This window comes from Enhydra lutris, unplaced genomic scaffold (assembly GCF_002288905.1).
Source record: "Enhydra lutris kenyoni isolate GAN:26980312 unplaced genomic scaffold, ASM228890v2 scaffoldscaffold33, whole genome shotgun sequence".
NCBI lineage: Eukaryota > Metazoa > Chordata > Mammalia > Carnivora > Mustelidae > Enhydra > Enhydra lutris.
This window is the reverse complement of record NW_019154117.1, coordinates 11,322,111-11,338,700: the sequence shown is the minus strand read 5'-3', so window position 1 is coordinate 11,338,700 and position 16,590 is coordinate 11,322,111. Positions and strand designations below refer to the sequence as shown.

The 16,590-nt window shown below is 43.5% G+C and overlaps 1 protein-coding gene across 1 annotated transcript in view; it reads right to left on the bottom strand.

The window, feature by feature from the left end:
• LOC111153635 (MAM domain containing 2) overlaps positions 1-16,590 on the bottom strand; it is a 145,181-nt gene that overhangs the window by 38,543 nt on the left and 90,048 nt on the right. The window contains exons 8-9 of the mRNA XM_022512779.1: positions 15,227-15,370; positions 12,023-12,288 (exon numbers count right to left, since the gene is read on the bottom strand). Of these exons, the coding sequence (XP_022368487.1) occupies positions 12,023-12,288; positions 15,227-15,370 (410 nt within the window). The remainder of the gene's footprint in view (positions 1-12,022; positions 12,289-15,226; positions 15,371-16,590) is intronic.

Genomic DNA, 16,590 nt, shown 5'->3' with positions numbered 1-16,590 from the left:
GTATGAATATAATTTTTAATAGAAACAGCATACTCCAGAGTATTATAGTTTTAAAATATTTTTATCTACTTGATAGACAAATGTGCTATTTTATATTTTTTTAAATTTGATTACATATGAGGTTGGATATGTTTGTGCATTTATTTTCCGGTAGCTCCTTCCTTCCTTTCTTCTTTCCATCCTTCCTCCCTTCCTTCCTTCCTTCCTCCCTTCCTCCTTTCTCTCTCTCTCTCTTTCCTTCCTTCCTTCCTTCCTTCCTTCTTTTCCTTCCTTCTTTCTTTCAACATTTTATTTTCAAGTAATCCCTACCCCCAACATGGGGCTCGAACCCACAACCCCGAGATCAAGAGTTGCATGCTCTACCAATTAAGTATTTACTGAAATAGCAATAGTTCTTTTTTCTGATTTGCCTGTACATATCCATTGCCCACTTTCCTACTGCTTAGCTCACCTTCTGCTTATTGATTTATTAGAGTAAATTCATATATCAAATATCCTAAGAGTTTGTCATATATGTTGTAAACTTTTTTTCCTGGCCTGGCATTTGCCTTTCAGATACATTTTTTAGGCCATCCTTATCTGGGGAATGAAACTAAGGGAGAATTAAACATCCTGGTTTAAAGACCAAGATGAAATAGGTGGGCCACAAATGGTAGTGTGTCCTTAAGCATTGTATAAGTACACAGGTCACCTGACATTAAACAGAGGAGTCAGGGCCCATGAGCAGTGTGGTGGGGTACGCCATGGGCATGTAGACTGGGGACTGTCGGGAGAGACTTCTCCTAGAGGTGGGTACTAAGAGATACAGCAAAAAATTGCCAGAGACAGTCACACAAGAGAGGGAGAAAAAGCTGGGGTCGTCTATGCAAACGAAAGAAGGTACTCTTCCCTGGGTGAGAGTAGAGAGTTTTTACTAATGTACGCATTGTCAATTTAAGCAACTGAACTGAGTTCACAACTCCAGAGGCCAGCAAATACTTAGCTGGTTTAAGAGCTCAGAAAACCAGAGGATCCCCAGAGAACCTCAACGTGAACATCAAAAAATAATGTTGCCTCATAAGAACTTGGGAAGTGTTTCCCTAAAAATGTAGCCATTTCAAGACTTGGAAATATTCCCAAGAATAGGAATCTGAAAGTGTGGAGGGAGGTAGTGTTTTCAGGTTTATGAACAATCCTTGGAGTCAATGCTTGCTTCATCAAGCTTATTAATAAAACTATGGTGGAAGAATGCCTGTGCTGTCTTTTCAGATTTCTCCACAGTGCCAGGAAGACTAATGTAGTAATCTAGCAATACTCCAGGAGATTAATTCCTTAGGAAAGTTCTAGAAGAATGCACTGACACAAATGCTACATTGTGTAAGCTGTGTCAGCAACCAGCAGTTGTGCAAACCAGTCTTTCCATTCATTCCCCTAGAAGTTGACATGAAATGCAGAAGCCTTCAACAAATACCTCAAAGGAGAGAAAGGGAAAACCCGATGCCTCAACCCTGTGTTGCTCATATTTAAAGTAATGGAGGATTCCGGGATTGACAGCTGACACTGAGTTTAGCCTGAACAACTCAAAAGAGGCTCCTTTTCCATACTTAGCCCCTCTCTTTGATTCCACCTTAAAACTCGTCCCACTTGACTGTGTAATTTTCCACACTCTATGTACGGAAACCCCCTAATCTGTCCTATAATGTGTTGATTATCTTGTCAGTAGTTAATGACCCTGCTATTTCTACTTTGCACTCAGCAGCCCTGCTTTAATTATGCCGTGACATTAATATCCTGGGGTAGCCATTTCTCAGTGTTCCGGGACATCATGAAATGTGACAGGAAATCTATCTCCTCTCACGCATGTTGTCTACACATTGGTTTTCTGTCTCCTTAATCTCCTTAATCTGGCTGCTTTATGGCAGGGTGTCTTGTTATCCAAGGGCCACCTACGTATAAATCCCTCCAGAAACCTACTAGACTTGCTCTTCTAGTTGAATGAACTTCTAAGTGTTGCCTTTAAAACTTGCAGAAGCCTAGATATTTAACATCTACTCCCATTCTCATCATTAAAGGGCAAAATTAAAAGGAAGATTTTATTTATTCATTTTTATTTGTTTATTTGACACAGAGAGAGAGAGATCACAAGTAGGCAGAGAGGTAGGCAGAGAGAGCAGAAGGGAAGCAGGCTCCCGGCCGAGCAGAGAGCCCGATTCGGGGCTCGATCCCAGAACGCTGAGATCATGACCTGAGCTGAAGGCAGAGATTTAACCCATTGAGCACTCAGGCGCCCCTAAAAGGAAGATTTTAAAATCACGAATCCAAGTCACAGACTTAAATTTCATTGATTTTTTTTTTAACTAAAAAGAGAAGATTATCACAAGAGGAAACAAGGCTCTACAGAGAGCCCTCCACGAGGGCTGAGCTACACAGTGTGAAGACAGCTGCTGACCTTAAGATGCCCAAAAAGAAAATACATGGTAGAAGAGACATGGGAGGGGGCACCCTAAAACATGTCCTTATTACACAGAGAGGTGACGTGACGTTCTGAATTACATCGTTAATGCCGGAGTCGAGACTTGAAGCCAAGTCTTCCTGTTCTACAAGCCTCACTCTAACAAGCTATGACTTATTAAAGATTCAGAGGAAGGGGCACTTGAGATGACCCGGAGAGAACGGGAGGGTAGGCTCTTCTCAGGCATGATTCCTGCAGTGCCCTGCATGGGAAACAGTAGTTGTTGATAAACACTCCGTGGGAGGACAGCAGCGGTGAGAAGGTGAGAATTTTGGGGATGAGAACCCGCAGCAGTGTCTGACGGAAGATGTGTTTTCTGAGAAGTCTCAACACAAAACATGGGACTGGGTGGCAATTTAAACGGATAAAAATGTAAAAGGAACGGTTGGTTGTTCGTGTGTGCGGCCAACATACACTGGCAGTGTATAGAGGGCTCGTGGGTATTGAAAATTTGAGAGTGAGGAACAATTCAGGAAATAAGGTCCCAGAGGTGGCAGGATGGTGAGATCGCATGGGTAGATGGACGAGGGTGATACCTCCTCTGTCACGTGCCCCGGTGACCGAGAGAGGGAGGTGAGGGTACAGAGAGAAACAGAGCTGAAGGGGTTTGTGCTGAAAGCCTTCATCCGTATGGGACATGAACCTGTGAACTCACATCCTAAGACGGAGGCGGGGAGAATCAACCTGGAAACCAGCAGGTGAAGAAGAACCTGAACGTCTGGGGGTGGGGGATGAGAAAGGAAGTCACGGGGGGACAAGAGGAATAAGACTCTCCTGGAAGTATGCAGGGGAATCAAAGTCGGAAATCAGTCTTGTTTCCTGCAGCTGTGCTGAGAACCCTGAGACTCCCAGAAACCGAGGGGACCGAGGTGGGAGGAGCCAGGAGGGCTGTGACAGAAGTGACAACGTCACTGACCACAAAGGCAGGACGGAGGCTGGAGAAGCTGCACTGGCGGACACAGAAGGCATCCAGAACATCCAGAGGCCTCGTAAAACCTCCTAACGGTCACTGGGAATAGCGAGATGATTCCGTGTGAGGAGGGGAAGCTGTCTCCCAGAGAAGAGTCGCAGCTTTGGGACTTAATAAATATCATCAGAAAAAGCCCCAAACCAGACTCTGCAGCTACGTGTCTATGTGTGTCCTTACATCCGCCCGGGCGGGAGAGTCCTGCCTGTAAGTGTTCACATTCATATGCCCTGCGGGACGAATGGCTCAGGTGCTGGGCTATACGTGATGGTGGTTCATATGATCCGAGGGCGGAAGGAGTTCATCTTGCTTCTTCCCTGGACCTCTGTCCTTGTCCTTGCCATCAACCCGTATTCATTAACAGCTGGGTTCCCCTTTCCAACCCTGTGTTCAATACCCACCCTGTTACCGAATGGTGTTCACATTGTGGGAATGTGAGACAAGAATGAAGGAGACAAGGCTCCCTGTTCTCCAGACCCTTACGGTCGGATTAATGTAGATAGGCAGGCAAATAGATAATTTCAGTGTAACGCATTAAATGCTATGATAGTAGCATGATGTTAAGAGGTACCAGGGTTTTACGTTAAATACTCTAAAGGAATTACCACCTTACATGAGGGTCAGCAAGATCCTTTAGTGTAGAACTTACAAGAGTTTCTAATATGTTACCGTGCATTGCGAATCTTCAGGTGTGTACAAGGAAGAGACTGAGCATGGAAAATTTCCCCCAACTCATTGGACCACAGAACTCTCTTTCAATGGAACTATTCAAAAGATCTGTACTCCGGGGACATATCCTGAGAAGCACTGACATAAGGTTCTTGACTAATAAAAAAATAAATGTATTTATATTTTCTCAGACTGGCTAGATGGGGGTTTTCTCCAAATCCATAAATAACTTTTTTAAAGTTTATCTGTTTTTTAATTTTGTAGGAGAGTAAAGATGTAGATTAGAAGGCTTGACCATTAACCCACTGATGATTAAGCTGGGCCTGGATGAAACACAATGCCTGGTCATTTCCTCATTAATGGGCCAGTTAACATTTTTTTCCAAAAGAAATATTTAACGAACACAATATTGAGTTACTCCTAGTACTTCTAATTAACGGACCTCTTGAAGATCTTTGTTAAAGAGAAAACTAGCTTCAGGCCAGGAGATAGCGCAGGACCTAACACACAGGCTGCGGAAAACAAGAATAATTTTAAATTAAGGATCTGAACACAGAAAGGCTAAAGTTTGTGCTCCATCTTTACAGAATTTCGGACAATGGCCCTCCAGTCTCTCCTGACATTTGGTTTTTAGGAAAAGCACTTTGGAGCAAATTGTTCCCTCTCCTCATTATCATCGCTAGTGTATAAGAGTCTCAAGGTGTCTCTTGATTACGTGCCCTCCATTTAGCAATGTGCTGGGGAAAAACAGATCAAGAAAACCGTTTCATGACTCAGGCCTTTCAAAATGTTTCTAAGACATTAAAAAAATCTCCTGTAGGCATTCATGACTGCAAAGGCAGCCATGTCATGAAGAAAGCCTAGTACTATTAAAATAAAAATCTAACTCTGACCCGATTTTTAGCTTGAAGAATAGTTCACAGCAAAAATCAAAGTGCAGAATTATCCACATGCTAAAGACATGTTGCCTGTGAAATCTGCTGGGGATCAGGACCTGGAGAAAATATTCTTTAGTCTCCGGCATGCTCTGTCTCTCCCTCTGTCTCTGTTCAGTTAATTTAATAGATGCTGATGATGTACCAGGTGCGACGCTAAGGCCTTTACTTGACACATTTCCTTCGTTTTCCACCGTAATTGCCTGAGGTAGGTACTACTAGTATCCTGATTCTATGAAGAAAAGTGAGGCTCCGCAAGGTCACACGACTAGCCCAAATGACGAAGGTGTAAGTGGCAGAGAAGCCGCGCAGGAGAACCCTTCAGCATCACGCTGTGTTTCCCTCTACCCCATAGCTCTCCTTTGTCTGAAATGATCCATCATGAATTCTGATCCCTTGTAGGAGCCAAAGGTATTTCTAACATAGAACAACTGAGCCTTGATGATAAAGCACTAAGAATTTTTACCAATCTTGAGTGAGGGCTGGGTTCTCTTTCCTGCTTGATCATTTGCCTTCTGCCAGGAGAAGGCTGGGGGCACAAAATGGCCTGGTATAGAAACCATGGATTCTGAATTCAAAAAGGTCTGGGTTTACCTCTCAGCTCTGCCAGCTCTGCATGCTATTGAACAATGTCCTTAATTTTCTGCCCGAACTTTCCTCATCTGTTAAATGAGGCTGCACTGCCTCCTTCCTAGGGCACCACAGCACCAAACGAAGCAGAACACATCGAATGCTTAGCACCGTGCCCAGCACATGGAAAGCGTTCTGTGAAAGTTTCTGTTGTGGGCAGCTGTGACAACATTAGCCTGAATCCATCCATCGGCCTACCTTGCTAGAATGGCCTACCATTCCTTAAACAGAGCCATATATTATAGTTTCCATCGAACTTTAGACGGTCTATGGAAATAGGGAGTTAGTAACTGAACCGGCCCACTGTCCTTAACATAGGCTGAGTGAGAACCACCAGGGGAAGGAAAGGAATGGAAGCATCCAGAGTGGAAGGCATCTGGGAAGGCACAGGTGGGCCAGCGTGTCCGTATCAGGAGTGACGGAAAAGAAACACGTGGGGAGCGGCTAACAGTTCTGACTTCTTTGAGGCCCACGCTGCCTCTCAGCTCAGCTCTGAGCTCACATGACTCCTTCACGAAAGCAGGTTACACTAACAATGCAAATGTAAGGGGTCATGGTCATTATTTTAAATACGTAGCATAGAGACTCAAACATACCTACCCAACACTTCCACCGGTGAGAATTAGGACCAGGATCAACCCACGTATAGTCAAAACTCAAAGACAGGGAACAGGGGTGAAAACACAGCTATTCGATCTCTCTGAGTTGGGCCCCAACTACTCACACTTGACCAGAACTGGGTAGAAACCTCGAGCATCTCAAGACACCTGTGCTGGGGGAGTCTGAGGGGCGCCGTGGGCGTCTGACTCTTGGTTTCGGCTCAGGTCATGATCTCGGGTCATGGGATCAAGCCCTGCATTGGGTTCTGCGCTTGGTGCTGAGTCTTCTTGGGATTTACTCTCACCCCTGCCCTCCTAACCTCCCCATCTCTCTCTCTTTCTCAAATAAATAAATAAATCTAAAAATAATTTTTAAAAATAAAAACCTCTGTCAAAGGGCAGGCTTCAGAACTGGACAGACATAGGTGAAACCTTGCTCTGCTGCTCAACAGCCTTAGAAAGTCTGCTCATTCATTTTTTAAAAATTATTTTTCATAGTTCTTTTCATTATTCATCTACTTATACATTGTCCACATAGACATCAAACTAAATTTATCGAACAAAATGTCCCTGGTGATCTACTCTGCATCTGACACAGGTTTCTATAGGTACGGAAATGACCAAGACTGATAAGGTCCCTGTCCTCACGAGGGTTCTATTTTTACAGGAAGAGAGATGGACAATGGATACTCTAAAAGCTTCCCAGGAGATCGTGATGAAGGTCAACAAGCCCTGTCCAAAAGTCAGAACTTGAAAGCTGTCCCACAGCCATCAGTAAGCAATTGTGACCCAAGTAGCTGCTAGGTTTGGGGTTCCTAGTGTGAAAAGTAAGGAAGAAAACAGATTTCTACGAATAAGAGGATATCATTGAAGCCATGAAAAAGAACAAATTCTTGCCATTTATAACAACACAGACCTCGAGGGTATGAAGGCTAAAAGAAGTAAGAGAAAGGCAATTTGGGGAGCATAAGAAATAACACGGAGGACATGGGGAGATGGAGAGGAGAAGGGAGTTGGGGCAAATCAGAGGGGGAGACGAACCATGAGAGACTGTGGACTCTGAGAAACAAACTGAGGGTTCTGGAGGGGAGGGGGTTGGGGGGGTTGGGTGAGCCTGGTGGTGGGTATTAAGGAGGCATGTACTGCATGGAGCACTGGGTGTGGTGCATAAACAATGAATTCTGGAACACTGAAAAAAAATTTAAAAAATAAATAAAAATTAAAAAATAATAAAAAATAAAGTTAACCATCCCCTTTTCAGTGGACTAATAAAAAAAAAAAGTTATGTGCTCTCACAAGTGGAATCTAAAAGAGAAAAGAAACCCGAGGGCATAGACACAGAGAACAAATTGGTGATCGTCACACATGAGGGGCAGAGAGTGACTGAAACGAATGAAAGAGGTCAAAAGGTACAAACTCGCAGTTATAAAATTAGGAAGTCCTGGAAATGTAATGTACAGCGTGGTGACTAGAGTAAACGATACTGTGTCACAAATTTAAAAGCTGCTAAGACAGTAGATCTTAAAAGATCTCATTACAAGGAAAAAATTCTGTAACCGTGTGGTGACATGTTAGATGTACGGTGGTGATCATTTCACAGTACGTACAAGTATTGAACCATACTATATGCCTGAAACTAATAAAGTGCTATATGTCAATTACATCTCAATTCTAAAAAGTCCTAAGATTGCAAAGCCCATAAAGGATGGTTAGAATAGAGAGAGCGGGAGGGGGCTGCTGTTGGGGCACACAGAGTCTCTATCCTAAGAGCAACAGGAAGACGAAGGGTTAATTCGGGGTGGGGTGGTCAGGGAGGGGGGTGGTTTGCTCATGAAAATTCTGCTGCCAGGCAGAGCAGAGATGGGAGCAGGGCAAGAGTGGACAGTAGGTAAGGTTAGGATTTCATTTCGATTTTCGGAATCAACTTACAGACCAATGGTTCTCATTCAAGGACGGTTTGGCACTTCTGGGGCCATTTGGAAATGTGTGGAAATAATTTGGGGTTGCATTAATTGCAGATGGGAAAAACCCAGTATTGTGAGGGACACCCCTCCCCAAAGGCAGAACTGTCCTCTTCCAAATGCCAAGGCGGCCCACACTGGGAAATCCAGCCACTGGCAACATCAGAAGGCTCCACTGCAGGAACATAAATATTATTAGCCATGACAATGTAAAAGCCTGAGAGATTTGGCCCGGGGAGGGGCAAGAGCTGCGAAGGGAAATGCAGAGGTGAAGATTCATTCATTCTCACATATGAGGCTGTTAAGAGACACTATCTAGAGCTGATGGGTCCAAATAGTTAAGTGTATAGTTAAGTGTATTCAAGTTGTAAAAAGCACCAAAAGTTAAAAACAAAATATAACTAAATATTGTGAGACGAGAGAAAAGGAGAAGGAATAGTATTAAATAAGCTAAAGTCCTTATCTTTCATAACAGGGAACACTATTCAAGTTAATGAATCAAGAAACAGGTGGAAATACAATATTTAAAATTAAAGAGGAGGGGTACCTGGGTGGCTCAGTGGCTTAAAGCCTCTGCCTTCAGCTCAGGTCATGATCTCAGGGTCCTGGGATCGAGCCCCACATCAGGCTCTCTACTCAGTGGGGAGCCTGCTTCCTCCTCTTTCTGTCTGCCTCTCTGCCTACTTGTGATCTCTGTCTGTCAAATAAACAAAATCTTTAAAAAAAGAAATTAAATTAAATTAAAGAGGAAAGTATCCCCAAATCAGGAAGAAAACCCACCATAAAAAGAAGTGCCATTGGACTTTGAATTCGGGGGAAGGGAGTCGTAAGGGCAACTCTGATTTTTCACTGGATCCCTTCCCCAAAACACCATTTGCCCTTATTTCCACCCGTGTATGTTACATAAGCTGGTAAGCTATAGCTTCCTGCGTTAATGCATGTTCCTGGGGTGGCCGTCAGACGGCTCCCTCACACTCCAAGGAGCTTGTTCTGTTTAGCAGGAACCTGCCAGAAACCACACTCCACCTTCAGACATGTGTCCCGAGTTTTCTGGTGTTGAACTGGAACTTCTCCTCATGGGTGTTGGGGCCAGATCGGTGGTGACCAGCTCCTTCCACAGCTGAAATAACTTCCCTGCCCCCACCAGGTCCAGATCCATTTTTCCTCATGCGGTCAGGAGGGAACTGAGCAACTGCTGGGAGGAGCTGGAAGCCAGCCAAAGAGGAAAAGGGCAAGTGGTCCAGGGCCTCCCCACTGGCTGGGGGGCTTGCTGTCATCCATGGATGTCAGGTAAGAGCCGGACGCACTCTAAAGGAGCACGTGTGTGAGGAGAGGATATGGAGGGACAGGGGAAGTAGGGTGGACCGGGGCACGAGCAAGAATTAGAATCCAGACGGCCTGAAACTAACCATCCACACACCAGTCCTGTGGGCCTCTACTTGTCACTATCTTTTATGTGCCCAGTTAGTTGAACTACTCTATTTTTCTCTATGTGACCCTTCTGTGAGGTAGTGAGATTGCACCATTGTTAGTTGCGTATGTATCTGTCCCTTACTCTTCTATCACCTGTGATCTCCACCTCAAGGGCAGGGTCTGAGTCTCATTCATCTTTATATCTGCTGCACTGAGCATGTATCTAATAAATTCTGGTTAAATAAAGGAATGGACAGGGGAATGAATAAACAAATGAAAGCCACATGAATAAAATGCTTATTATATCCCCTACCTTTAAAAAAAACATTAGCAAAACAGGGTATAGAGTATAACAAAAATTTCCTTACTTTCTGGTGCAGCCCTGATTATGTGAATCCGGTACGTGTGTGTGTGTGTGTGTGTGTGTGTGTGTGTTACCGTAACTATAATTGGTAATGGGGAAACAATTTAAGCCTTTGGGATCCCCAAGAGGTGCAGAGAGGCTTGGCTACCTCCAGGACTAACAGATCAAAGAGGAAATTCAATGACACTGCAAAGGTCAGATGACATTTATGGAAAGATGGGCTCTTTCAGGAAATGTTTGGAATTGGCAAGGCAATAGATTAAAGAGCATGGAGTCTAGACTAGGAAGGAGTAGGAACTTGGCACCAGAAACATTAACTAGCTTCCTCTACTACCCAAGGGATGTACGAAGCATCTCACTTTAGTCATATGATGCAAGTGTTACGGAGTTAAGAAGGGGAGACCTACGATAACACTACCTGTTTAATTAGCATAACCATAATATGAGCTGTATCTATGAGACTGTGACAAAACTTGTGTGCTTATGTTCTGAGAGAAGTATCGTAAATTGGCTCACTCCTTTTTAGAAGTCAGTAAGTTATGGGGGCGCCTGGGTGGTTCAGTCAGTTGAACGTCTGACTTTTGATTTCAGCTCAGGTCACGATCTCAGGGTCATGAGACTAATCCCCTCGCTGGGCTCCGTGCTCCGCAGCTCAACGGGGAGTCTGCCTGAGACTCTCCCCATGTCCCTCTTTCTTGGCCCCTCCCCCAACTCGTGCTCTCTCTCTAAAATAAATAAATTTTTTAAAAAAGTCAGTAAGTCATGGAGGCTACCATATCATTATAATCACAATTTCTAGCAATGGAAAAGAACTTTGTAAAGATTTTCAAAGATCTTTGATTCATCATTGTGAAAATTTAATCATTCCCTGGTGGGTATTCTAATGGACTAAAGGTAACCAAGCATCATTATGATGGGACTGGTGTGCCAAATTTCTTCAGCAGAAAACTACAGATGGATGAAGCTATCTTCTGTCTGGATGGCTATAACTAAGAGAAGCTCAGCCATTAACACTTGTGAAGAAGGTTCTACTACTCTTCCAGGTTTGTATCTTCCCCTAAGGAGCCTGCACTTTGAGTAATTCCTGGTTAATAAACATGATCAACTGATCGATCCGTTCATCCAACCATATTTTTTTGAGCTCCCACTCTATGAGTCATCTGTTTGAAGAAAGAGACCTTTCTCATCTTTTTTGAAGTCCATTCTTGCTCAGAGTGAATTGGCTCAAGTAGAAAGACATTTTCTGGTTGAATGATGGGCTGAAACAAAATGGATTTTTCCATAATGGTTTCATATCTGGGTTGTAGTTGACCAAATTTATTACTTCTGTAAACCTTCCTTAAGTTTAGGATTTGTTAAAGTTGGGAGATTATAGTTTTCTTTTATATTCCCTTTGCAGTCAAGATCTCTTTGTCCTCTTATTATTGTCAAAATCAGCAGCTGATGGTACCTTACATAAACTCTCCCATCTGGGTTGGCTTTCATTCTTTACTGACGCTTCTCTCTTGTTAACAAAGGCTGCTGACCTTAAGGCCTCAAAGTAAAACCAGGCTCACTGACTTCATCCTTTTAAAGTCCTTTAGTATTATAAATTATAGTAAAGTAATTAGTATTCCTATGTGTGTGGGGGCTCGTGCGTGTGTCTTTGTGACTGTGGCAGATGGAGAGGGAGAGAGATAATTGGGGCTTCAAATAAAAGTTTAGCTGTTGAACTTGGACTGTTCATGCATTCCCTGTCTTTGGTCTGTTCTCAGGGAATCTAAGACATAAACAAGCAAACACTCTAGGTGGCCATGATTCCGAGACACAGAAAACTGAAAACAACTTGAAAATAATATAATTTGTGCATGGCTCGGCTAGAGTGCAGCGGTGGGGCCGTCAGAAGAAAAATAAACACATCTCCAGTTGAAAATAATTAAACAGATATTCGCTAACCCAGCCCAGAAACCGAAGATGAACAAAGGGTCCAAGTGTTACCCTGGGTCTACTATACCTTGGTAGGCATGGGCTTCTTAAAGGTGATTTCAGCTTGTATCCAAACACCCCTTGGAGACTCCAGCACAGACCAAATTTTCTCTTGAACTACGTGATTCTCTTCAAAGATATAAACTGCCAGGGTGTCACTCATTTTTAAAAACCCGTAGATGGCATAATAAAAACGTAGACAATACTGCAAGTTTCCTGGCAGGGAGGGGCCATAGAGCCTTCCAATGTAGCCAGGCTGAGATGTAAACTTTGTGTTGGCCAGCAAGTAGTACCCTGCAAACAGGACAAAACATTGAGGCTATCAGCAATGACACACTGAAATCATCTAGCCCAGAGGGTCAAGTGCGAAAATTTGCTTAACTGTAGTGGGATTTGCCAACAGAGACTATTCCCATAGGCTTTAAACGATAGAATGCATTTTGTACTTACTATCTGTGGCTTAAGTGACAGATTACATCATGTGGCTCTATTACGGTTAAGACTTCTTCAGTTCTAAGTAAACTTCACAAACCAGTATAGATTCCCATCTGCATATGCTCAGATGCCAGCCTTCGGTTAGGATTTGTGCTTCTCATGAAACAAAAGGGATGACATCATCTTGGTTCCCCAGCTGCCTGCGCCAGTCAAGTACTTAGTACTGGGTCCTAACGTACATTACGGCCAGACTGGTCTTTCCTTCTTATCTCTGCTGTAAACAGCAGAGATAGATCACAGGCTGGTCTGGAAGTCCTTGGAATTTTGATTATTTCACATAAGTATTGTTAGGGACTGAATTGCGTGGTTCCCCCAGATCTATTTTGTTTCAGTCTGTCATTTACAAGAAAAGATCTCTCAAGTACCCTTTCTGTGCAAGAAAAGGATCCAAGGAAGAATAATATTTTTTTTAAATAACAAAAAAGAAACGTAAGGTCAAGGACCTCCCCTCCCACCTGCTCCTCCACCACCCTCACAGTAAATGTAAAACAGACCCACATATCCTAGAAAACCTGGGTAGAAAGGAAGAAAATAATACCTACTTTGCTTTTTTGCCTTTTCCTGCTCCTCCCCCATCAATTTTCCTTTGATCGCCTCAGTCTTGGTGTGTAGTTTGGTTTTACCCAGTGATTTAATTCATCTGGCAAAAGGTTCTTGGGTTATTTCACGTGATTGGTGACATGGACTGAGTTGTGTCCACCCCCACCCCCAAATCTATTGGTTGAGACCCTAATTCCCCATGTAAATGTATTTGGAGATTGGGTCGTTAAGGAGGTATTTAAATGAGGTTATACAGGTGGGGCCTTAATCCTATAGAACCTATAAGTCCTCGAGGAGGAAGAGACACCAGAGCCCCCTCTCTTTCTCCACTGGTACACACAGAGTGAAGGCCAGGAGGACCCAGTGAGAAGGCGTCATCTCTCCACAAGGCAGGAAGAGAGGTTTCCCCAGAAACCAACCCTGACAGCATCTCGATCTTGGGCTTCCAGCCTCCAGAACTGTGAAAAATCCATTTCTGCTTTTCAGGTCACCCTGGCCACCTGAGCAGACTAATATAGGTGGCTACACACAGTCAGAACAACAACCTGAATTTAATTCTACTCTTCTTTTACTTAAAACCTTTTGATGGCTGGGGTGCCTGGGTGGCTCAGTGGGTTAAGCCTCTGCCTTCAGCTCGGGTCATGATCCCGGGGTCCTGGGATCGAGCCCCGCCTCGGGCTCTCTGCTCCGTGGGGAGCCTGCTTCCTCCCTCTCTGCCTACTTGTGATCTCTCTCTCTCTCTCTCTCTGTGTCAAATAAATAAATAAAATCTTAAAAAAAAAAAACACAAAAAAAAAAAACAAAAAAAAAACCTTTTGATGGTTTCTCATTTCCTTTATAAAAAAAAAAAAAATCCCAAATGCTGACTGTGGTCTGCCACACACCACAGCTTTCTCAAAGCCTAGTCTTCATTTCTTCCATGCCATGTGACACAATGGGTAATTATAAGTTTATTTGTGTATATATTTGTCTAACATCTCTTTTGCCCATTGAAATGATTGCTAGCCAGTGGGGGAGGGGCCTGATTGATTAGTCTGGCCAATGACTAGAGGTTTTTGTAGTGCCTGTATTTCTACAAGTTAAGCCGCCTCTAAGAAAAGAATTTATGATTACAAGTAGAAAACTGTGAGGGCCCCTTTCAAGGCCCTTCCCAGGGCCTGTGCAAGTAAGATGCTCTGAAACGTACGTTTCCTCAGTGTATGGTAAGCACACCCCAGTGCCCAGTGTAAAAATAGCCATTGAATAAAGTGACTTAGACACCACCCCTTGAAAACAAGCTCTTTGTACCAGTCTCTACATGAATGGGCTTCACAGGGGATGCCATCAAAGTGATTAGGTAGGTAATACTTTTTTTTTTTTTTTTTTAAGATTTTATTCATTTGACACAGAGAGAGAAATCACAAGTAGGCAGAAAGGCAGGCGGGGGAGGGGGGGAGGAAGCAGGCTCCCTGCGGAGCAGAGAAGCCCGACGCGGGGCTTGATCCCAGGACCCTGGGATCATGACCTGAGCCGAAGGCAGAGGCTTTAACCCACTGAGCCACCCAGGCGCCCCGAGGTAGGTAATTCTTATACAGGGGAGCTCAAACTTGTTTCTTACAGTTCCTAGTAGACATAACCATCAAGGCCCCCCCCCCATATCTTCCAATAGATTTTATAGCCTCACAAAATATTTTTCATTGAGTATAATACACATAACATAAAATTTACCCTTTTAACCACTTTAACGTGTACAGTTTAGTGGCATTTAGTACATTCACAGTGCTGGGCAACTACCACCACTATCCAGCTCCAAAATATTTTCATCACCCCAAAATGAAACTCTATATCCATTAAACAGTAACTGCCCAGCCCCTGGCCACCAAGAACTGGCTTTCTGTCTCTATGGATTCGCCTTTTCTGGATGTTTCCTGTAATTGGAATCTACTAGCTTTTCAAAGGCACTTCTCTATCTAAAGGGAAAAGCAAGATAATTTCCAAAGCTTTGGCTGTTTAAAGAACTGGCAAGCAGTCATGCTAGCATGCCTTTTTTTTTTTTTTTAAGTGGCAAAACACAAGATTACCCATTGTTTTTACTTCTTTACAGTTGCCTTTTTTTTTTTAAGTGGCCATCTTGAGAGATGTGGAGTAAGAATGGCAGACGGAGCATGAACACTACCCCCAGCCTCAGTGTCCCCACAGGCACAGACTCCTGATTTACCGTTGCCTGATGTGTGATCTCCGGCCCGATACATGTTTGGTTTTACTTTCACCCGGGTCCAGCCTGAACCTTCTTTATCTTGATAAAAGTTGCAGAAATCTTCCTCGAAATTGCAGCTGGCTTCCACAGCACTGAAAGGAAGCTCTGAACAAAGGAGAAGCAAAGTTAAAGAGCCAGACCCTAGGGTCTCAAAGGACTACTTCAACTGGTTGACAAACACGTACACATTTGTGCCAGGGAAACCGGACACATAAAACACAACAATATATCTCTGCCCTGATGGTATGCTGGCAGGTTAGCATCAAACTGTCACCTCATCATGACAGGCAGACTGCTCTTTTCCTCCCTTAAGGGATGGAGGGAAGGAGCCCTGTTCATACTCTATAAAAAATAAAGAAGTACCAGACTTCAAAAGAAATTTCTTTTCAAAATGTAAAGACGGGGAGCAATTATTCACATACTTCTTTACAACTCAAAACTCATTCATAGAAAATTAAAAGAAAGAAAATGGTAAAGATTTTAAGGAATTCTTAATTTTTCTCTCAGACAGGTATTTTAGAAATAATATTTTCCAGAAAGAATTTTCCTTTGTTGACTGATCTCTGTGTCACCGGCACAGCCGCTGTCTATTTATAATCGACATTAGCAGTACAGCTGATCTGCTTGAAGAAAATCACTGCTCAGTATAAACCATGCTGTTCAAAAAGTCACGCCAATTTCATCACCCATACTGCTATTATTTTGGCTTTGCTGAGTTCTGGTATCATTTACCCTGGTCTATAAATACCACCTCATTCCAGATTGCTTGGAGGGAATGGAACATAAAAGATTTCTGCTCTTTTGAGAATAACTTGGTATAGCAACAAGTGATTGTAAATCTCACTGTTCAGACTGTCTGAGTCCAGAGGGGATGTGACAGCCACAGTTTGGGACACATTTGATGTAGCCAACTGTGATCTGTTCTACATGCTGACATACTCTGGTCGACGCTTTTAGGGCCAGAGAAAGAGGACACTGTTTTGAATAACTGGGAAATCACCTCTAGAGAAACATTTGAGTTCTGGGAGCAGTGACCTGATGAAACAGGGAGCTGTTTATGGACAAAAAGTCACTATACTCTCAATTCCTCCATTTCCAAAGGAAGAGAACAGTGATGTGGGCTGAGGAAATGGCCCAAATTAAAGGGGATGAAAGAGGAATGACAACCAAATGCTATAAAGCACCTGAGGTTGAATCTTGGTCCAAGAAAACAAAGAGCTATAAAAGAGGGCACTGGGGGGCACCTGGGTGGCTCAGTCGTTAAGCATCTGCCTTTGGCTCAGGTCATGATCCCAGGATTCTGGGATCGAGCCCCGCATCAGGCT